General features: G+C 35.6%; 2 protein-coding genes across 2 annotated transcripts in view; one reads left to right on the top strand and one right to left on the bottom strand.

The window, feature by feature from the left end:
• The first annotated feature begins 498 nt into the window (after positions 1-498).
• Positions 499-10,548, top strand: LOC106074065 (tRNA (guanine-N(7)-)-methyltransferase-like). The gene is made up of 7 exons (XM_013234789.2): positions 499-625; positions 3,014-3,094; positions 4,012-4,163; positions 4,971-5,155; positions 6,933-7,046; positions 8,499-8,600; positions 8,751-10,548. Exons 2-7 carry the CDS (start codon positions 3,015-3,017, stop codon positions 8,871-8,873), a joined length of 756 nt encoding a protein of 251 aa, XP_013090243.2. The 5' UTR covers positions 499-625; position 3,014; the 3' UTR covers positions 8,874-10,548.
• LOC106074064 (fatty acyl-CoA reductase 1-like) overlaps positions 9,054-23,583 on the bottom strand; it is a 36,759-nt gene continuing 22,229 nt past the window's right edge. Inside the window, exons 3-12 of the mRNA XM_056043868.1 lie at positions 19,183-19,431; positions 18,188-18,294; positions 16,189-16,366; positions 15,309-15,353; positions 14,991-15,177; positions 14,583-14,664; positions 13,496-13,585; positions 12,619-12,748; positions 12,050-12,177; positions 9,054-11,563 (exon numbers count right to left, since the gene is read on the bottom strand). Of these exons, the coding sequence (XP_055899843.1) occupies positions 11,398-11,563; positions 12,050-12,177; positions 12,619-12,748; positions 13,496-13,585; positions 14,583-14,664; positions 14,991-15,177; positions 15,309-15,353; positions 16,189-16,366; positions 18,188-18,294; positions 19,183-19,431 (1,362 nt within the window). The 3' untranslated portion in view covers positions 9,054-11,397. The remainder of the gene's footprint in view (positions 11,564-12,049; positions 12,178-12,618; positions 12,749-13,495; positions 13,586-14,582; positions 14,665-14,990; positions 15,178-15,308; positions 15,354-16,188; positions 16,367-18,187; positions 18,295-19,182; positions 19,432-23,583) is intronic.

The following is a 23,583-nucleotide window of genomic DNA, read 5'->3' as shown; positions in this document are numbered from 1 at the left end:
TTATTCCAACTAGTTGCAGTTGGTCATAACAAAAAAAACAACAACAACAAAAAACTTTAACAACTAAGGCTAGAAAAATAATTGTGAATTGCACTAAATAATGTTACTCTCTAATAATTTCGAAATAGAATACATAATAATTTAACTAAAGATGAAGCAATCAAGTTTTACTAAACAAAGGGGTGGGAATACTAGATATAATATACCGGTACATAGATCTAGTAATGAGGAGGATTCAAAATCTGAACTTTGTACCCTTCGAATCAGAATTAGAGATATAGATCCAGAAGTATGATGTTTAGAATATAGTATATGTTTTAAAATAATATAAAAAATATTTATGGTTGCTGTATAGATATTAAGGCTGATCCCTTATTTTAAAATTTCAGAAATTCAATAATATAAAAAAAAAAAAAGATCGGTGATAGTACCCCTAAAATTGATATATTAATAGTACGTTGTACTCGATGCTCTAGATTTCTACATAATATACACAATTTCCGTTTGTTAAACACTAGGTCTACATAATAAAAAAGATAAATAACTGCAACTGCATGCGTTGTGACTTACGAAATACAAACAATTGAACTGTACTAAATACATAGAGTCTACATCTAATTATCATGTAATAAATTATAGACATCCCTTTATTACTTTATTGCATTTGTCGTTATTATCCACGATAAGTCATAACTTAAAGGAAATTTCATTTAATTTGTCTTACAATTTGAATTTGTGCATTACTCAAATTACTGTGTAGACAGAGTAGACTCAAAGTCAAAGACTGTCTGTAGTCAGTGTAGTGTAGAGTCTAGACAGTGTAGTGTAGTGTTAGTAAGTGTTACACCAACTTCAATTTGTCACCAAGTCCAAGTCGTCCAAACTAAACTTAAAGCTGTACTGTAACTTAACTTTACTAAACAAATTCAAAACATTGTGATTAGTCACATTTTAGTGATAGAAGTCTGATTAGGTCTAGATTTTTACATCTTATATTATAATACTTATAATTTATATTACTTATTAAAGTTATTATCTTATAACTATAACTAGTTATAACTAGTAAAGAAAACCAAAATGTACATTAACATTCACACCAGACTCACTCATAATTTACATGTGAAAAGTTTATATCACAGATAGATCTAGTTTCTATTTAAAAATGAATTGATTGCCAGGGTAACAAAAGAGTTTTGTGATTTTTTGTGTGTCTTTTGCTATTGATGTCTTTTATTAGTTTTATCTCTTTTGTGATGGTAAAAAAAAACACAAAATCCTGACAGATAGTAGCTAAAGTTAGAGCTAGACTCTTTATAAGTGTAGGCTACACTCTAGTAGACTCTAGACCACTCTTAGGGACAGTTTGAGTAGGGACATTTACAGTACTAGTACTAGAATGACTAGTCAAGATGGTACAGTCAGGTAGGGTAGATGTGCATGTTTTGTGTTACTACTGGTCTACCGTTACTGTTAGAGACAAACTGAAATTCTGCTATTTTTTTATTTAAAACTAAGGCTAAGTCAGCTTCTAAAATTTAAGTTATATAATGGTTTTCCTGACTCTAATGGCACTAGGCTTAGGGAAGAAGGGGAGCACTTAGAATCGATCTATATTGATCTAGAGTAAATGACGTTACTTGAACCCCCTTGTGTTAAGATACTTATCGAGCACCCCTCTGTATTTTGCAAAGTTGACCGTTATTTCGATGGTCATGGCGAAACTAGTCAATTCCTATTGTGCGTCATCCATTTCTTTATAGTTAAGACACACTTAGTTTTATAACCAACTGAAAACAATTTTTTTTTACTTGGATTCAAAGTGCACTGGTATAATAACGTCACTTTTGTTTACCTCTTAGGAAGAAATAAGTAGGTTACGGGTTAAGGGTATTTTTTTTTTTACCAAGGATGCATTAGTCAAACAAAACCTATATATTTTGCCTCTAACTAGGCAGGGAAACACATGCATTATTAGGCTGGATGGGGCAAAATATGTAGGCCACAGGTGGGGCTGCGTAGCCACTGGAAATACTGCATTCCTCATTAATCTTGGGACTCCAAGACTAACTTTTATATTATTAGGCAGGGAAACACATGCAATAAATTGTTTAATCTGTCCATTACTATTCAAACATGAAAATTGAGGTTAAATAACCTAGAGTATTTGAACAGCTTCTGAAAGAATTGAACACTATTTGAATGTTGAAAATAAACATCAAAGGGATATAACTCAAAGAAGAAATAAAAGGATTATTTCTTTCATTGTTATTTTTCAAAATAATGTAATGCAAAATATAGAAGTAAATTATGTATGTGTTACTATATGAATTAGCTATTCATGAAATTTAAAACCTAGTTTTGTCACTGAAATTTGAACCCCAGGTCACTCAACCACCACTCTACCCCAAGGACTACAATAGACATATATATATATATATATATATTAGTCTAAGAATTGGTTTTTACAAAGTTTTTTAATATCAACTTGCTCTGACTGGTAAAAAATTTGTACACATAATTGCTCCAACACCCAATCTCTGATCTAGCTGAAATTCTGCACATTTATTTCTTTTACCTGAGAACACAAGAATCAACTTTAAAAATAAATTAAGTAATTATTTAATTAACTTTTTGGTAATAAATTATTGTGTTTGATATCTTGAACAAAGGAAAGAAATAGTACTTGACTGAAGTGTTGGTATAAGCAAAAAATATTTAACAATCTTCTCTAGTCACAAGTACCTCACTAGTAGAGTGGTTAGCATGTTGTCCCAAAGAGACATGAGCCACAAGTCTTACTCATCTTTTTTTTTGTTTGTAAATGCTTTTAAAAATCAATTACCATAAAATTCACCCAGATATCCCTTTCTTTCCCCCTTCCCCCCCCCCCCCCCCCCTTACAAATTTAATTACACGTCCAAACTAATTGATACAATTACACTTCATATGCGCTTTTTGTTTTTAATTCTTTTTTTTTAAATTTGCTTGTTAATATTTTATTCTTGTCTTTCAGAATGGAGGCAAGACTTCCCCAGAAAAAATTCTACCGGCAGAGGGCTCACTGTAATCCAAATTCAGATCACAATTTGGATTAGTAAGTCCTACACAATTTCCACTTAGAAACATACAATTGTTTTAACATTCTTTATTTCTAGGCAAATGTTTGGTATCTGTTTAGGTAATGAAATTGTTGTAGGCCTACTTTTTTTACTAACAAAATATTTCCTTGCCCACAACATTACACTGTTTGTTAAATTGTATATAGTTGTTAAAAATTTTTTGGTTTAAATGGACATGGTGGTGGCTAAATGCTGGGCTGCAGACCCAGTGGACTTGGTTTGTGGACTTGTTGAGCATCAGAATTTTTGTCCAGAAATGGTCTTCTGAATTCTTGCCTGCTATCCCTTAGCACCATTGGGGGGGTGCCAACATTGACTTTTTCACAACTCACTAGAAGATTGTGTTTAAAAAAATCTATTAAGGATATACTACTTCATGTCCTCCAGCCATTTTTTCTGTAATGGAACCTGCATGGACGCTAATCTCAAACAGCTCTAAGTTAAAATGATTTTCCAAGAAATTGAACAGTTGATGTTTATTGCTGGTCACGTGGGGAAAACTCTAGTTTGAACGTTATACTTTTTCAAAGTAAAAAATAAATAAATGTAAATCTGGCTTGAGTACTAGACTTAGATCTAGAGCCAACATTGGTTTTGAAAGGACTATCACATTCTGGAATTTCCAAATGTAAGGCATTATTGATTTAAGAGTTTAAGAAATTAATGTTCAGGAAAATTGTGCGCATCATCTTCTAAGTTAAGATTTAAAGGCCTATCATTGGAAGCCGTAGTGTTCCAATATTATGCGATAACTAACTAAATTTAAAGTTGTTTCACAGACATTTGTTAAGCAAGACACTTTGTGGCTTATTATGTGCATAGCCATTATTTTAACAAAAGATTTGTATATACCCAGTAATTATATAAATATATATATATATTTTTGCTATAGTCCAGTGCGACCTGAATTGATGGATTGGTCTCGTCTGTATCCTGAACATTTCCCACAGTTGGAGGATAAAATAGTAAATGGGGATGCAGTAGATCACTTACCTAAACAAGTTGAGTTTGCTGATGTAGGCTGCGGCTATGGAGGATTATTAGGTAAATGATGATATATGTATAAGCTCATAGATTTCATTCAAGACCTCTTTCTCTAGTTCAGTGATTCTTTACTTATATTGGAGTCTTTAAATATATCATGAGCGTAGAAAATTGTCATGAAAGAACACATTTAGAGTTGCATATTATTATTTATGTACATATTTGGTCTGTCTAGCTGCTGGATGTTTTAAAGTAAATCCTCTCCGGTAGAGCACATGCCAGAATGAATATATATTGATTTTAATTCTTCCCTGGCAAAAGCTTGGATAAAAGGTCTATCTTTTGGCAACACTTAATTCTGTCCATTGCTTCCGTTTCCTTATGGGCAGATTCCTTTCTCTCTAGTTAAAGTTCTTAACATATTCCTATTAATGAATGACCTTTGTTTCTGTATCTGCTTTAATCTAACTCAATATCTTTTTTTTTTTTTTTTTTTTTTTTTTTGTATTTTTTGTTCGGTTTTTTATTTTTGATTGACCAATTATTGTGGACAAGCCCCTTCCCTAATTTCTTAATTTTCATCAAAAGTAGTTTTAAGTACTTCAGATTCTCTCTTCTTCTATCCAGTTTTGATATTGGCTCTTTCCATGTCTGTGGCAGCTTAAAAAAAAAGGTTTGGTTTTGGGAAGGAGGGGTATTTTGTTTTTATTGTAATTTAAGTTGAGTAATTATTGTATGTGCATTCAGTTCTATACTATCTATACGCATAATATTGGAACACTACAGCTGACTATGCCATGTTTTTTAAAATTATTATTAAATAATTCAAATAATAGGCCTTTAAATCTTAACATTCCTTCCCTCTAGTTGCCTTATCTCCCTTGTTCCCCCAAACCCTTATGCTGGGGATGGAAATAAGGGTCAAGGTCTGTGAATATGTCCAGAAGAGGATAGAAGCATTACGCCTTCAACACCCTGGCCAGTATGACAACATAGCCTGCCTGAGATCCAACGCCATGAAATATTTGCCAAATTATTTCAAAAAAGGACAGGTTGGTGAATATTAATTTTTTTTCTTTGTCCAATTGTTTCTTACTTAAGTAAGTATATTATAGGCTTTCCTTCAAGACTATTAGGTCCTTGAGGCAGGTGATGTCAAATAATATGCTTTTTGATGGTATTACATGACCAGTAACTGGCTTTTATCTTGTGCTGATGGTTAGAATTTCACTGCTGGTGGCTGGTTCAGACTGAACAGAAGAACAAATATCAATATCAGTTGCATTTGGTGGATTACAACAGCTGCTCCCATTTGACTAAAGTGTTGTCAGCTTTCAACAGTTAGGCTGCTGCATTAAGGAGTCATGATGCTTTTCTCTGATTACAGGCCTTGGAAGCATTTGATTTTGCATGAGACATCTATCTTTTTCATTGTATACATCAACAGCCTTGAACTGCTGTCCTACCACATCATGTAATATTTGTGTTTTCACCAGACTGTTAGAAAACATTATTGTGTCATAGATCCTTTCCAAAGCTCCACCTCTGTGACAGAAGAAAAGCTGAGTGACATCCTCTGTGACAGAAGATAAGCTGAATCACATATTCTCTGTGACAGAAGAAAAGCTGAGCCACATCCTCTGTGACAGAAGATAAGCTGAATCACATTCTCTGTGACAGAAGAAAAGCTGAGCCACATCCTCTGTGACAGAAGATAAGCTGAGCCACATCCTCTGTGACAGAAGAAAAGCTGAGCCACATCCTCTGTGACAGAAGAAAAGCTGAGCCACATCCTCTGTGACAGAAGATAAGCTGAGCCACATCCTCTGTGACAGAAGAAAAGCTGAGCCACATCCTCTGTGACAGAAGATATGCTGAATCACATTCTCTGTGACAGAAGAAAAGCTGAGCCACATCCTCTGTGACAGAAGATAAGCTGAATCACATTCTCTGTGACAGAAGAAAAGCTGAGCCACATCCTCTGTGACAGAAGATAAGCTGAATCACATTCTCTGTGACAGAAGAAAAGCTGAGCCACATCCTCTGTGACAAGATAAGCTGAATCACATTCTCTGTGACAGAAGAAAAGCTGAGCCACATCCTCTGTGACAGAAGATAAGCTGAATCATATTCTCTGTGTACTGTACAAGTAGATGGCTTTGAGTTCAATAATTTTTTTCATTTTTTTTATGTCTATGCTAGGGCACCTTTGTCACAAGTCTGTCTAAAGTCATTGATACATTTTTTGGTTTCTTTAATAGAGAAACAGAGCAATAAACTGAGGGAGAAAAAAAATTACTATAATGCAGTTTTCTAATAGACGGAATTATTCAGATTATTATCTTGTAATATGGAACTAAAAGGACAGTTTTATTATTAATAATTTAAGGTTTTAGGTTAGTTTTGCTGTTGCACTAATTGTCAGAATTATAATAGAAATGAACTATGACATTTAATCAACAAAAATGTTTTTCATTAAACAATCAAATGACAAAATTCTTCCCAGTTTGATTGATAAATCACTCTAGTGTCAACATAGTGTGACTGATACATCACTCCAGTGTGATAGTCAACAGAAATGAACTATGACATTTAATCAACAAAAATGTTTTTCATTAAACGATCATATGACAAAATTCTTCCCAGTTTGATTGATAAATCACTCTAGTGTCAACATAGTGTGACTGATACATCACTCCAGTGTGATAGTCAACATAGTGTGACTAATACATCACTCCAGTGTGATAGTCAACATAGTGTGACTGATAAGTCTCTCCAGTGTCACTGATAAGTCCCTCAAGTGTGACTTTGTTATTTGCCTATTTTCAGTTGACCAAGATGTTCTTCCTCTTTCCTGATCCACACTTCAAAAAAGCCAAACACAAGTGGAGGATTGTCAATCAAACTTTACTGGCTGAATATGCTTATGTTCTCAGAGATGGGGTAAACTTTACTTTTTTTTTGTTTTTTAATTAATCATCAAAATGTTTTTAGTGACTTTGGAACAGCTACACTTAGAAAATAGCAGTATTGACTTGGTTCAACCACACTGGAAAACTTAAAATGCAATCATACATTTTAAAATGTAATTAAAGATTCTTTTTCTTTCTTTCTATATTTGTATTCATTAACTGAACAGTTTCATTACAAGACAGTTGGTTTGTTTTTTGTTTCATTCCCCTTTACTTTGTCTATACTTTAAATTTGTTTTTAGTGGGTCCTGAAAACATGGCGGGTCACACAAAGTTTGCAATACTTTAAGATGTAATGTTTGTGGAGGTGCAAATGACACTTTCGTTATACTGAATATCAGTTTCTGAGTAGGGGATTACAAGGTAATCAAGCACTTATGTTCTTGGTTCTAGCAAGTGTTAATCAAAGCTGTAGCAAATTTAAAGAGAAAGGGGTTGTAAGTTGGCCCTAGAATGTAAGGTTTAGTGTATATTCCAATAAATAAATAACTAGAATTCAACATAGGCCAGTGAGACATACTCGGGACAGAGACAAGTTTAATTTCTGTTCAGCTTTTCAGTTAGCATGTATTCAATTTAGTGAACTAATTACATAAGGGTGTTTCAGTATAAATGGCAGTTATTAACTGGCAACATTTTTTTTGGGTCAAATTAACAATTAGGTGCTATAGTGACCTAACCTAGACATTTGCTATTTAAAAAACAAAAACTGCAACTATTACTTTGCAGTGTTAGAAAAGGTAAACAAAAGTAGCTTGTAACATCACAGCAAATGACAATAGAAAGGTCTTGTGTAGATAGAAACATTTTGGGATGTCATAATGTGCTTTAAGGTGTATATAGACAAAAGACATTATTAGTTCTTGTGGAAAGTGTGAATAGAAAGGTCTTGTATAGATAAAAACATTTTGAGATGTCTTTATGTGCTTTAATATGTATATAGACATTTCCAGTTCTCAAGGTTCATTTACTTAGGCTAAACATGATTTCAATATATGTGATTCTTACTAATGTGATTTTTTTTTTTGTTGGATTTGTGAATTTAAGTATTTATAATCTATATTCTTGGATATTTTTCTGCGCATTTGTGAGTTTCATGTTTATGGGAAAATAAAGAATCTTCCTAAATCTTTTGTGGCAACTAAATTCCATTCAATCAAGAAACAAATTGACATTTTAAGCCATCATTCTGTTATAGTTTTAGATGTACATTTGTTTTACTCAATGTAGTGTCATTAATATGATGGCCTGTATTACTTTCATAAATATAAGAAATGGGGTGGATGCTTTATGTACAAGTAATTTTGGAATGTATTCGATGGTCTTTAGCTCCAGACAAGTACATTTAAAAAATTAATTATGCGGCTTATTTCAACTCTATAATACCAGCAGTGATGTGAATATTGTTACTGTTGGTCCACAGGGTTTAGTCTATACCATCACTGATGTGAAAGATCTACATGACTGGATGGTTGACCACTTTACAAATTTTCCTTTATTCAGTCGAGTGGAAGAGAATGAGTTGGTAAGTACATGAATTGAAGACTCCTGCTTCCTGTTAAAGAAATCGTATTATTTCATTAGAGAGGCCATGGAACATAGGTCAACTGTACCAGAGTAAGATGAAAGAGTATAGGAGGAGGCCATAATCTTTTATTGGCTCTTTTGTCCTCAGAGTGATGACACAGTAGTCGATAAAATCTACAACAGTACAGAAGAAGGTCAAAAGGTCACAAGGAATAAAGGACAGAAATGGCTGGCTGTGTTTAGAAAGATTCCTTACATACCACAGTCTTGATGGTAGCCTTATATAATCTTGTTTGTAAGTCTGGGTAGTGACTGTGTTGGCTGGCTGTGTTTAAAAATGTTCCTTATGTACCACAGTCTTATTGTGTATGTCTGGGTATGTGTGTGCTGACATGTTAAGTGTAACATCACATTTTAAGATTGTAAATATGAATCAAATCAATACAAAACATATGATACTGAAAGTTTATTTTGTTTCTATGAGAAAGAGAGAGAGAGAGAGCATACATGTGGAATGACAGTCACATTCATTGTTATACCCAAACAAACAAACAAAAGTGTGCCATTGCATAACAGAAACTATTGCAGCTTTCATTGGAGTTGATCAGCACACACAGATATATACATATACATTGGTTGAAACAGACCAGAAAGTCCAAATACTTCCAACTGTAAAAGCAAACTAGTCTAGCATCGCCAAGTTTCAGTGTTGAATTCAAATGTTGAACAAATCCAAAGTACACAGTTCAAAATGTTTATTTTAAAACAAGGAATACAAAATTTAAAGTCAATACAATAGTCAAATTATATACTGGTAAATATATCATATATGTGTGGCCTAAAGCAAAACTAGATCTGTGTTGACTATGCCTATCAATAATACAAGGCTAATTGTAACACATAAAATGAAAAGGTAAAAAAAATAAATTAAAAAAAAACAAGCTGCAGAAAACAATGTTGAGCCAATATAATTTTCTAGGTACAGCAGGAATTGAATACAGCCTTAGTTTGAATTGACCACAGCTAAATAACACAAAACTAGAATTGAATAAAGCTTTAGTTTGAATTGACCACAGCTAAATAACACAAAACGAATACAGCTTTAGTTTGAATTGACCACAGCTAAATAACACAAAACGAATACAGCTTTAGTTTGAATTGACCACAGCTAAATAACATAAAACACATCATCTCACCCAACTGGACATATGTAGCTGTGGTATTGCGAGACAAAAACTAGTCACATGGAAATGTTCAATTAAGACTTGCTAGTCTCAGTCCCTTTTATTTCATTAACATTTTTTTTTTCAAGCTTTGATTCAAAGGGAAGAAAAACAAAGGGCCAGAATTGAAAATGCTTAGAAATAAGACACAAAAACTCTCCAAAATCATTGGGCAGGTGTTGTCAAGCTGTGTCACTTTTTACTTTGGTGGATCTTGAGCTTGAAGCACATGCCAATCTTGTGCTTGAAGCACATGCCAATCTTGTGCTTGAAGCACATGCCAATCTTGAGCTTGAAGCACATGCCAATCTTGTGCTTGAAGCACATGCCAATCTTGTGCTTGAAGCACATGCCAATCTTGTGCTTGAAGCACATGCCAAATGTGTCCCAACACCAAACAGCCATGTGCTCAAACACAAATACATTGGTCATTAAAAAAAGGGGGGGAGGGGGAGGATGTGTGGAAATGTGCCACTGGCAAACTGAATGCACAGGGTTCAAATCTTAATACCTTAACTCAGTGTGAGCATTTCAGTGTTCCACCAGTTTTCCTGGAAACATTTTGTTTTGAATTTGAAATACCAGTCCACACACACACACACACTAGGACCACACTTTTTGTAACAAAAGGAGATATAACTTTTTGGCTGATAATGATAAAACAATGGTAGCAGCTAAGTGCTAATAAAAAAAAAAAACACAATGACAAGAAAATGCAGCTACTCAATCAGAAGGCGGCATCATTGCATTATGGGATATCCTATGTCCATGCTCTACCTCCTTCAGGAAAAAAAAAAAGTGGTTCTTGAAACAGAAAGGTATATATATATATTTATATATATATATATATGATCAACATTAGATGAACAGGACAAGAGATCCCATCTGGCACTTCTAATGGATTGGATGACAACAAATGATTGAACTTACAGCTTTGTAAAAGTAAAAACACATTCACAATTTGGAAATTATTTTTTTGAAAACCAAAAAATCTTTTGTTAGATTTCTATTACAACATCTGTATTTGGTACACTTCCTCGGGAGAGAAACAATTATATAAAAGGTGTATCTTTTTTCTCTTTCAATTTTTAAAATACAAAATAAAGATGTAAGATGATTTGAAGGGACAAACACTAAAAACTTTATTTCATTACAATTTCAAAGGTTGCTGCTTGTTGAATTCCTCTTGAAAAATACATAATGATATTCTACAAAAGAAAAAAACAGCCTTGGCTTACAAAGAGAAAGCTGTATAGAAAATGTCAAGGTCACTTACTAAAACTTCACTTCCAAAGAATAGATAAATATTTAATAGCTCATACAACACCAAGTAAGTGAAAACTTCAAACTATTTATAAAAACAAACAAACTCTGCCGAACTATCAAATAGTTTTGACTTGTAGCAACAAATAAATAAAACTCCTACCAATGCCTCAGCTTTAGATTAACACATGACAAGTATGTTCCTAATCAGAGCAACCTTTTAACAGTTCTAATATTTCCCAATGAGCTGATGATGACGATGACCTACAGCTGTGGATAACTTTACGCTGATGACTAATCACGCCGAGCTCAAGACTTCTGCATGGTGCTGGTGATTCTAAAGTATTGGACAAACTTAAACACCAGACCTACGATGAAGAACCACAAGTTGCGAGCAAACTGCGACTTAGCGATGAGCACACGCCAAAGGATGACGGCCACAGTGGAGTTGAATACATAGCGTATGATCCTCAGCCTGATAGGTTGAAATATTTGAAAAACTTGACATTAATGTGATTAAATTCAATCAAAAAAAATTTTTTTATTTAAAATTCTAAACTAATTTTTTAAATTTATATTTATTTCAATGTATATGAAACATAATCTATAACAATTTAAAAAAAACAACAAAATATACACTGAAATTAAAACAAAGCAAACTAAGGTACCATATATTCATTTAAGAGTTACAAATAAGCAATTTTTTAATTGCATATTATTATTATTAGTGAGGCCCAATGTTTTTTTGGCCAGAGGGGACCTATATTTCCCAAATCATTGAAAAACCAAGCTCTTGCGGCCTTATTAAGTATCATGGGCATAAGTTTGAGGGCCGATGTGGCCTATGGGCCATAGCTTAGGCATCATTGAATATTATCATTCAAACGTCAGATTTTCTTTTTAGAAACGTTGGTGCATGTAACCAAGATGAATGCTGAAGAAACTTGATAAAAAGACTTACTTTCTGATATGAGCTCGTGCAGCCGGTAGACCCGAGATGTCCTCATTTAACACATACTTCTTAGCACCGAGGCAGTAATTCTCTATGTACGTAGGCCAGTGAAGAGGTAGTGGATCAAAGTAGAATGTCTACGATTGAACAGAGGAATGAATTAGCTCTACTGGGTGGGGTTGTTCCGAATCTCTGACCAACTTTAAAATAAGTCATGTGGTTAGTGTCTTGTACATGACAACTATGGCAATGTCTTTCTATGAAAAGATGTAGATTTACTAGATCTAGTAAATCTACCAATTAATCCTATCAATTAGTGAATTTTTGTAGCATACTTTTATTACTTAAGATGTCTAGATCTAGAGTATTTCAAATTACAATGAAATCAATGCAGCCATTCATGTAAACAACACTAGCACGTGACATGAAACAATCCTATTAGAAAACATTTGTTGGAGAAATAGTGTGTGGTCATCCAATGCAGCCCTAGCCGCAGGCAACAGTAACTGACATAGCTCTTGGTTTTAAAACGAATTTGTCATTTGTTATAAATGCTTTACCAAAGATGACTAACTCACTTTCAAGTCTGCAGGACACAACTGATGTTTTAACATATCATGGTTAGAATTGGCCCACTGCCACTCGTTGCTGGTGAAGAATTTTAAACTTTCAATGGAACGATGCAGACGGTTGTACAGCTTCACCATCCTGGAAAAATAAATGAGAATATTCTTGTGATATTTTATGGCAAGGATTTAGAATGAAGGTTGTTTCGTAACATTTGGAAGCTTTTGTCAACTAGTCTATGTCTTTAAACTAATACATTTAAGAACAATAGGAGCATCAAAGCCAGCAGTTTATTTCTATGGAATGATCAACTAGAGCTGAATATTGCAAGGACCTTTTTTGAACAACAAACAAATTATTATTCTACAAGTTTTTTGTTAAAATGTATCAAACAAGTTTGTGAACAATAAATAATTTGTATGGTTAAAATATGAATATTTGCATGGTTCATGACAAGAAAAAAAAGCTTTTAAACAAATTATTCCTGATGTGATTGTCATCAACAACTTTTGTGTCTGTAGAGTTCAGCCTTCAGCCTGGCTTTTTGAACCAAGGGATCTTGGGTTTGAATCCTGATGAAGACTGGGATTTTGAATTTCAGAATTTTTAGGACACCCCCCGAGTCCACCAACTCTAATGGATACCAGGCATTAGTTGGTTATTATGCTAGCCACATGACACTCTTGTAAACCGTCGGCCATTGAAACAAAGGAGCTTTACATCACCTACCCTTTAAATCGCAAGTTCTTAAAAGGGGGTACTGTACTTGTTTTTATTCACAGAAGATAATCAACTCCTACCACTTTCTGCCGTTTAGTAGTTGGTTTCATGTTTTGTATTTCATTCAGATAACAAAGTCACTCAACAAGAACCAGCGTCACAACCTACCTTGGCTTCTTGCCCATCAACCGGAAAGCAATGTCACAGATGTATGCTGGGAACAGGTGACTTACACAGGTCCAGTAGTCATGCAGAAAACTGTTGTAGCAGGAAACATTAAGATTATAAGTGATGCAAAAAAAAACAACAACAACAAAAAATAAACAACTCTTAACAATAAATATTTCATATCCCAAGACAGACTCCATATAATACATTGCAGAAGTGAGGTGCAGTACAGATAATTCAAATAATTTGCTAAAACTTCCTGCAATCAAAACATTGCTAAGATATAAAAAGAAGGACATGGGAAAGGCTTAGAAACTAAGGTCTGGTAGGATGAATTGTTAGTTTATAAAATAGAATCAATGCATTCATAATTAAGAACATGACACTATCATGCTTGTTTTTGCATTAGAGATCTAATAAAAGTTCCAAGTCTTTATTTTCACTACCTTTCTGTGCCTTTAATAACAGACCAGCATCCCATTAGAGAATAACTAAACAAATACTAATTGGAACAAATACAACTTCACATCCAACTGCCACATAGAAATCTTTAGCCCTGCATTTCTAGACCATTTCTATCTTTCACAAAAATCATAACAAAAAGAATGTTAAATAATGTAGAATCAGACAAGCTTCTAACTTAATCATCAACTTAGTCACCAACTATTTGTCATCAACTTAGTCACCAACTTAGGTAAGACAAGAGATTCTAATAATTATTGCATTTCTATGGTTCCACATATAAAATCCTATTAGTTCAACAATTGATTGTTAATATATAAATAAAAATAAATAAATTTTAGCTTTTATATAGCGCTACTTTCATGCTTTATAGCATGCTCAGAGCGCAATGGTCCAATCTCATTTGTGGACCTGGAAAAGGGGGGGGGGGGGTATTTGGAAGAAGATTTTCCTGTGCTGCCTTTAGTCGCTTAGTAAACACAACTCTGCTGAGTCGGGTGTCGAACCTCAAGCCCCCTTCATAGATAGCAAAACCTAGTTAAGTTCAAGCGTACTTAGCCTCTCGACCACGTTTCCAAGAAAGTTGATTCTTTGGATTGTTGGAAACAAAACAAGAAAAACAAACCTGTTGCTAACTATTTGTACATTTGGGCGCCGGAAGCATCCTTCCAATGGTGTGTCTTTAAATGACTTGTTGACAATCCCACCTAAAACAGAAACACAAAGTCTAATGAACTTTTCTCAAAAGCTGGTCCACACTACATGTAGACCTAATTCAAAGGGTTAAATCAAGGACCAACAGATTATGTATACCTAAAGAAATTAAAATTACCTTATGACTATACGGTAACCTAAAGAAATTAAAACTATCTTATGACTGACAGTACATATAAACCTAATGCAGTATGTTAACTTAATGACTGAAGTGTACACCCCAATGCAGTATGTTATCCAAACGTGTAACAGTATTAATATATTTGAATCTAATGGTATATGTTGTAAGGAGACAAGAAGAAATAAGAAATAGACTTACTCATGTCTCCCCAAGTGAATGGATTCGAACCACCAGTGGTAGCATGATAGACAAGAACAGTCTTAGGTCTGGCCACAGCTGTATACCAGGCCACAGTGATCATGATATTGACAGGAATGTCAACTGGTACAATATCAGCTATGGCGCTGGATTCACCCTTCATGGAGCGTAGAATTCCACGTCCTGCCTACCAGTCAGATATGATTTCATATTATAGTATTCATATAAACATTGTATAGAACATCTAGATAGAATTTTAAACATATATATTATATATATTTCCATTAAATGAAATCAAAGACTAAAAGCATCACTTACTGCAATATAGATGCCACTTGGACCATTGTAATTGTCTATCCAACCCTGTAATATTCATTTACAACATTGAGAATAATCCATTGAGTAATAAGCCTTCAAAACTTAAATGCACCAATGTTTCAGTCTATTGTGTAATAAATGTATTGCGATGCAGGGAAATAACTGGGTCATTGGTATGGTCAGTGTCGCAGGTGAAATTACTTTTGTTCACTTCATTCTTTTTCGGACATTATTTAAAAAAAAAAGATTATAACATCCCAGCTCAGACCTTATGCAGAAAGGCAGAAGGCAGGGTTAGAACGTGGGATCATTGTGACAGTCCTACACGTATCTCACGATCAGGGAGCTATGCAATAATTGTGAGCAACTGAATTGTACTTAGAGCCCAAGCATAAGGATCATGCGACTATAACAAAGGAATACATGACTTGCAGCAATAAAGAAAGGTTGGGTTCTAAGTTTGATTTATTGAGTTGTCTGAAAAGTGTGGACATAAGAAGCATTTATTTCTAAGTCCTGGATAATAAGTCCTATAAACTGCATGTCTCAGCTGCATGCTCACTAAGTTTAATAACCCTTCAAATAGTAACCAGGTATATTGTATTCTGAATTATTCTGGACCTGTGTTTAGCTTCCGGAGAATAGTGGGACACCTTAAAGTCTATCAGATGGGGAGAGTAAAGTTGGTTTTAAAAATAAAGGCTGCATATCGCTTGCTAATTGAAAATAAAAAAATTAAAGTGAATGTTACTAAACTAATTATTTATCTTAATTATTAGATGCCGTGACAAGTGTAATATATCTGGGCTGGCGAATGATCACGCCTGAAAAAGTGGTTTAGAAATGCCTGCTCCTGACATAATGAATGCCTGAAACTCACAGGGAATGGTTCCTTCCAGGCTGCCCCAACAATGGAGGGCCGGATGATGGCAAGAGGTAGTCCAGCTCCTTCTGTAATGAGGACATGTTCAGCCAACTGTTTGGTGTAGGTGTATGTGTTTGGCTTGTCTCCCATCAGTTTGGGGGTAAACAGCTCAAGCATGTCATCATCCATCCATCTGGAAACAAAACATTTCATACAGGTTTTAGTGCCTGGTCCAGTGGTATGCGCTTTCAGATGCCATCACACTAGTTCTTATTCAGTAATAATCATAATTTCTGAAGGAAGGCAGAAACTTGTAAAACAAAAAACAAATTATTCTATTGCATCCAATTGTTAAATAGCATTTTTTAAAATTACATGTGGAGTTCAGAGTTTTGTTTGAATCTAAGTCAAGGTGAAATATTTTGAGTCTAAAAAAAATTCATTTGAGAAGAAACATAAAAGTCTAATCAAAATAATCACAACAAAGCTGTTGGAATGTGGTGCTGATTGGTATAAACATTCTTCAAGTGTTATGGCACGATTAGGAATTACTTATGTTTCATAAATAAGGGAAGTTTTCATAAATAAGGTCCAGCTTTTCATGAAAATATGCAGGGCACTGTACAGTTTGACAGTTCCGCCTCTAGGCCATTCTCCATCAAGAGCGGAGTAAAACAAGGATGTGTTCTGGCTCCAACACTATTCGGAATCTTCTTTTCAGTGGTACTCACCAGCGCTTTTAAATCCCTGGAAGATGGGAGTATATAACCCACAGTAGGTCTGATAGAAAGCTATTTAACCTGGCAAGCCTTAAAGCCAAAATGAAGAGACTGTGTATCTTGATTAGGGAACTGCTGTTCACTGATGATGCTGCACTCATATCTCATTCACAAGAAGGATCAAAGAGACTTGTGAATGCTCTGGCAGCTGCTTGTCTAGAGTTAAGCCATACAATAAGCCTCTCCAAGACTGAAACCCTGGCAGAAACGTCGCAGAAATACCAGCGATACATATTGGATATCCCACACTTACAGTGGTGCAGGAATTCACATACTTAGAAACAACAAAAGTCAGCAACCTAGATTTAGACACTGACAAAAAGAAAAGGAAAGGCTTCTGCAGCAATGGCAATTTGAGGGAAAATGTCAAATTGACTACAGGAACCAAAATCCTAGTCTACAATTCCTGCGTTCTGAGCACACTTCTTTAAGGCAGTGAGAACTGGGCAACCTACATGTGTGAAGAACACAAATCAAATTAAATAGCTACCACTTAAGCTGCCTGAGACGCATAATGTGCATCTCTTGGAGGGATCATGTCTCCAATCAGGACGTTCTGAAATGGGCCAATATGCACAGCATCTATGCTATCCTTACACTGAGAAGACTACGCTGGCTCGGCTCGGTCATGCCACTCGCATGCCTGACATGAGAACCACAGGCATCAAATAAAGTGTGTGGAAGGAGATAGCCAAGACTGGACAGCATGGAGACAGGTTATGAGTGCTGGTATGAACTTTGCCAAGTGCAAAAGAAACAAAGCTGCATCAGTCAAAAGAAAGAAAAAGAGAGCTGCCCTGTCAACTAGCCCTAGGACAGATGCATATACCTGCACAAACTGTGGCAAACTCTGCCGCTCCAGAATTGGCTTGATCAGTCACTCCAGATTCTGCCCCATCTCAGTCACTCCAGATTCTGCCCCATCTCAAGACGAAACCAAAGCCAGTGACTCACCTGGCTGCATCCATTGTCTTCCGAGACAGAAGGAGCCATATAAGGGAAGTTCTGACTGAGACAATGACGCAACTAGTCAAAACAAGGTTTTGAGAAAGAATAGCAAAATATAAACAGATGTCAACAGACTACCTTTGACGGCTTTACTGAGGGGCAGCTTTTATGAACATAGAGATTTAGTCTGACGACATTCGACAGTTCTCTTTGCTGTCATTCCTATTTCAATATAGTTCAATGCACCCAAAAGCTTCACAGACTACAGCAACCATAAATCGACTTACTCAAGGACATCAATAATTTTCTGAGGTTCTACTGGAGGTGGGTACACCTGCTCCTCGATGTAGGGTCTATCACAGTTAGCATAGGCAGTAGACACATGCACAAAGGCCTGAAATATTAAAAAAAAAATAATTTTAGAAACAGTTCAACTTCATTGTTTGGTCATTCCAAAAATGACCCAAGCCACTGCTATCTCTATTTACATGGCAAGGGAGGTCATTTGATCACTTGATGATGAGTTACTAGTAATAATTTGTTTGGTCTTCTTCAAATAGAAAAAAAACAACATCTTGCATTTCATTCGATTATACCTAATACTACTTTCAAGGGAGGATTCAACTATATCATTGTATTAATCTAGCATTCATTTTTACAACCACAAGGTTATCAAGCAATAAAAGTCCACAAGAAAAGGTCATGTTAAAGTCAAGGACTGATCATTTTTGACAGTACTGGGTTGCTATTAAAGAAGTAATATGATTTTATACTGAAACTAACAAAGACTAATGATTATGCTGTGTGATATTGACTTCAAGATGATGAATGTCTTTATGCAGATACAGAAAAATCTAAATGAAATACTTTTTTTTTCTAATATAATTACATCAAATAATTATCAAATGACTTTTTTTCTTCTAACATAATTACATCAAATAATTATCAAATGCTCAATCAAACTTGTCAAATACATGGTTCAGTCTCACCATCAAACACTCAATAAAATGTGTGAATAAATAATTGCTAAACACTAAAGCAAGATCAAATGCACAATTAAACTTGCAAATAAAAGTGCTATAGCACCTGTGAATATTCAAACCTGCTTATCAATAACAAAGTGCTATCTCACCATCAAACACTCAATAAAATGTGTGAATAAATAATTGCTCAATACTAAAGCACAATTAAACTTGCAAATAAAAGTGCTCTAGCACCTGTGCTTATCAATGACAAAGTGCTATAGCACCCATGCTTATCTAATAACAAAGTGCTATCTCACCATTAGATGTTCAAACTTTTTACAGAGCTTCACCATTTTCTGCACGGCGATGACATTCATTTCCACTGCCACACGCAAGGGCTCGTCGAACCTGACAGTGGCAGCACTGTGGAAAACAACATGGACACTCTGCTCTAGCATCTGACGCTCTGACTCGGAGATGCCAAGTTCTGGGAGGACCATGTCACCTCCAATGGGTTTCAATTTGCTGGCAAAGTTGGGCTGCTCTTTACGTAGTCTATCAAACAGCTGAAGAAGACAAAAAGACTCAAAGGCTAATTTGAGCAGTTAATCAATCAGATCATTATAGCATCTATTTAAAATATGTGAAACAAGATTCATGCTACATTCCCCAGTCATTCATTCATTCATTGTTTCATCTATTTGAATTTTTTTTTAAAAAAGGATTCATGTTACATCCCCCAGTCAATCATTATCAAGATTTGATGAAAATTCATCAACATTATATCTAAGCAACACACAGAGAATCAACTTGAAGAGAATCTTATTCTTGAGCAGATGTGTAGTTATCTTACTCTGTGAGTTTTTTTTTGTTTTATTTCCAACCAAAGCTTTGAAATGTGATAGAGTAAAATTCACCTTCAGACCTTTCGATCTATAGGGAAGATGATATTAGTGTCATCTGTATCTTTGGCCTATATGGTTAACAAGCAGGGTATCATGTGCCAAGCAAGCAACCGCTTTTACCTTCCCCAACTAAAGTTAGGAACCCATTTAGAGTTGGGTGGACTCAGGGGTGCCCTAAAAATCCAGAAATTGAAAATCCCAGTCCTCGCCAAGATTTAAATAAAACACCCGTTTGGAAGCCAAGCACTTAACCAGTCATCCCCTGCGCCCCCAAAAGTGCCTCGACCACGTCCATTAATTATCAGCATTTTTCGTTTGCTACAAAAAGTATCATTTTTATTCAACATACAATTTTTGTCCATGACAAACTTTGAACTACACTCTGGAAGGTGGGAGGGCGGGGGGACAATAGAACAGTGTCGGTAGAATCTAAACTTGAAGTGGAGGTGTCTTTTGGTGTTTAAAACTATCAGCATTGTATGAGCCATTCTAGTGTTGCTGTCACATGCTCACTTGAATCACTGAAGTGTATCATGAAGTCAAAACAAATGAGTTCAGTCTAAAAGGCTATCATTTTAGCACTAATAGCTAGCAAAATTTAATGCTAACACCCAAATGTACAAGTATTTTAGTCATTGTTCAAACCTATATAAATTGTAAAAATCACAAATTAACAGACATATTTTTTTAAAATCTCAGTAATACATTACAGTTTTAATACGGCAGACAGATTTGTTAAAAAGAGCAGAATTAAAACATAGTACAATTATCACAAGACATGGACAGTGTCCCCTCCAGGTTGAATAATCACAGAGTTGAATAGTATTTTAATAATTAGGAAATAATATTATAATAATAATCTTTGTTTATAGACTGTCATTCGGGTCGTCTCGATGGTCCCATGTTCATGCCCTGCCCACTGACATCCCCTGTAATCCAGTGGGACAGTTTCGACAAAACAAAACATTTTACAAACAAACAGATCATCTGCCCCATAGATTGAAAGGTGTAAATATTAAAAACTATAGATAGTTAGCTAAGGAACTGATTACCAACAACACATTTGGCTATACAAAGAAAGTAAGTTGCTTTCTATCATGGCTACACAAATCATTAACTTGGTAAACTGCTTCAGTGTTTTAATTCAATTTTTTTCTTAATCTCATTATGTAGCTTTACACACCCCCCCCCCAGTCCCCTCCACACAGACATTTTACATCATCATAACAGTGACACAAATTGCACAAGTTGAGAGCCAATGAAGTAGATAAACATGTTATTTATAAATTATTGAACCTGTGAAGATATCAATGTCTTGAGAGATTGTGGCTACAGAAAGACCTCAAGCAATAGATTCTTTTATTTCTTCTAAAGTTACTATGGGTTTCTATTCGACTTGAATTGTTTTCTGAATAATATTCATGAGTAAGTTGAACTATTTGTAATGAACTGAACTGAACTGGTAAAAAGTGAAGAAAAGAAACTCTGCAAAATAAAAATCAATAAAATGAATCAATGTATGGCAAGCTGTGCACATGGACAATTTTAGACATATGCAAATAACAATGTATTCTAACAAGACATTGTGCAACTGAAATTCTTAAGATACAATTATAGAGCTCTAAACGTAGAACCAGGACATAAAAACATACACCAACTAGAGCTGCTAAAGACCTAATCCACTGTCCCTTGTATTTATATGACACAACTTCTTCAATCTGATCAAAGATGTGAAAGAGTGGAGTAGAGACATGAGAAGGGAGAGGGGCGGAAATAAACTAAAACCAAGAGGGGGGGGGGGTGAACAATGTGACTCTTTTGCATTCTGGCTTAAGAGTAACAAAAATTTCACATGGTATTGACTTTTTTTTTCCAAGGGACACAACCTGGGAACACTTCTGCTTCCAATCCTGCACAGTGGGTCTGACATCACCAAGTCAAAATTAAACCCATGCGGGTCAGGTCAACTTGACACAACCGTATAGACGTAGACTACAGGTGTTGTTGATGTTGATACCTGGATTACCTGTAGCAATCAGAGGTGGAACCGTTGATATTTATCAACATGATCCTAACATCCCCCCCCCCCCCAAAGGAAGTGTCGTGTTCATTAGATATACATCATTCATAGTCAAGTTTTATTTTGTAACCTCGTGACCTTTGGCCCATTTCAAATATTTACACCTCACTCTGGTGATAGAGGAATAAGTTGAGAAATATAATCTATGGATCAACACTTCTGTTAATATAACAGAATGTATATAAGTAATATAACCAAGTCACGCAGATTGTCTTGGATTGATCAGATGTATAGAACCAAGTCGCGGAGATTGTCTTGGATTGATCAGATGTATAGAACCAAGTCGCGGAGATTGTCTTGGATTGATCAGATGTATAGAACCAAGTCACGGAGATTGTCTTGGATTCATCAGATGTATAGAACCAAGTCACGGAGATTGTCTTGGATTGATCAGATGTATAGAACCAAGTCACGGAGATTGTCTTGGATTGATCAGATGTATAGAACCAAGTCACGGAGATTGTCTTGGATTGATTCCTCGTGATGACAGGAATGTTGACGCACAATGACGCTGCAGAGGTTCAGTTACCTTGGACTCTGGGCCCGTGACATAATTGGACCAAAAGTGAAGAGTACAGACTCATCACGAACTGCCAGGTTCCCTTTGTCCATATAGTTCATAATCTTGGGAGTTTTCTGTGACCCAACAAAGGTCAGCTCTGCAAAGGTCACTATCTATCAGTAGCTGCGCAGATAGGCCAGAGTCGACTATAATTGACAACGGAGTCAACAGAAAAACCAGTCTGGCTGTTGCATTAACAATATCTCGCCTTAGCTACTGCAATGCCCATCTGGGGGGGGGGGGGGGGTATACCTGATCTTAGCTGCAGTGAATCAGAGCATCGACAAGACTGGATTCTGCTACTGCTCTTCTGCGTTCATTCCATTGGCTTCCTGTAAGTGCAAAAATCGGTAGCAGAGTTTCTTACCAGGGCATTACGGGAGACCTAAGGTCTCTCCTAGCCACCAATCGGAGTTCATCTCAGGTGCAAGAATCAATAGCAGAGTTTCTTACCGGGGCATTACGGGAGACCTAAGGTCTCTCCTAGCCACCCATCGGAGTTTATCTCAGGTGCAAGAATCGCCAAGGTGTCCACACTTTGCCACCAGTACATCTTTTACAATAAAATGACCTCTTAGTGAATTGATCACTGTATAGTGCCCTTGGACTCTTTCTACGCTCCGTAGACTCAAAGCTTCTTAAAAATTATGATTTGTGTTTTTTGTTTGTTTGTTTGTTTGTTTTTGTTATTCAATACATGGACCTCATTGATCTCATCATCCCTACATGCAAGAAGAACAAAAAGACCAATCTGTTATGAACTAATTTAGAATTTAGTTCATTAAAATGTTTAAGTCTGGTAGGTTCTCATAGCCTACATTATGTTAGTTTACAGCGCTGCATACACTGAACTATTATTATTATAGAAATGAACTCATTCTCATTCTCTGGCACTGCCAGGGTCGAGCTTCGTTAGAGAGAAACAAAATTCATTGTAGTCTCTTTAACCGGCACCTTCGGGGGTCACGCTCTAACAGCGTCCACTGAGGAATTGTCCGGTTCTTTGGCAGGTCTGCAGCAGTAGGCTACTGCCCGCTGACAAGTAACGAGAATCTCGGTAAGGATGTTTACGCTTCGAACGTGCCTGCAAGACCCCCCCCCCCTCGGCTGATATCAAAATTGAGTATATTGTTATTTTAGGTAACTTCCATAGTCGGATAATCTCAAAGCG

The sequence above is a fragment of the Biomphalaria glabrata genome, chromosome 10, assembly GCF_947242115.1.
Source record: "Biomphalaria glabrata chromosome 10, xgBioGlab47.1, whole genome shotgun sequence".
Classification (NCBI taxonomy): Eukaryota; Metazoa; Mollusca; class Gastropoda; family Planorbidae; genus Biomphalaria; species Biomphalaria glabrata.
Note: the sequence above shows the minus strand (reverse complement) of the source record. Positions and strands in the feature narration are given on the sequence as shown.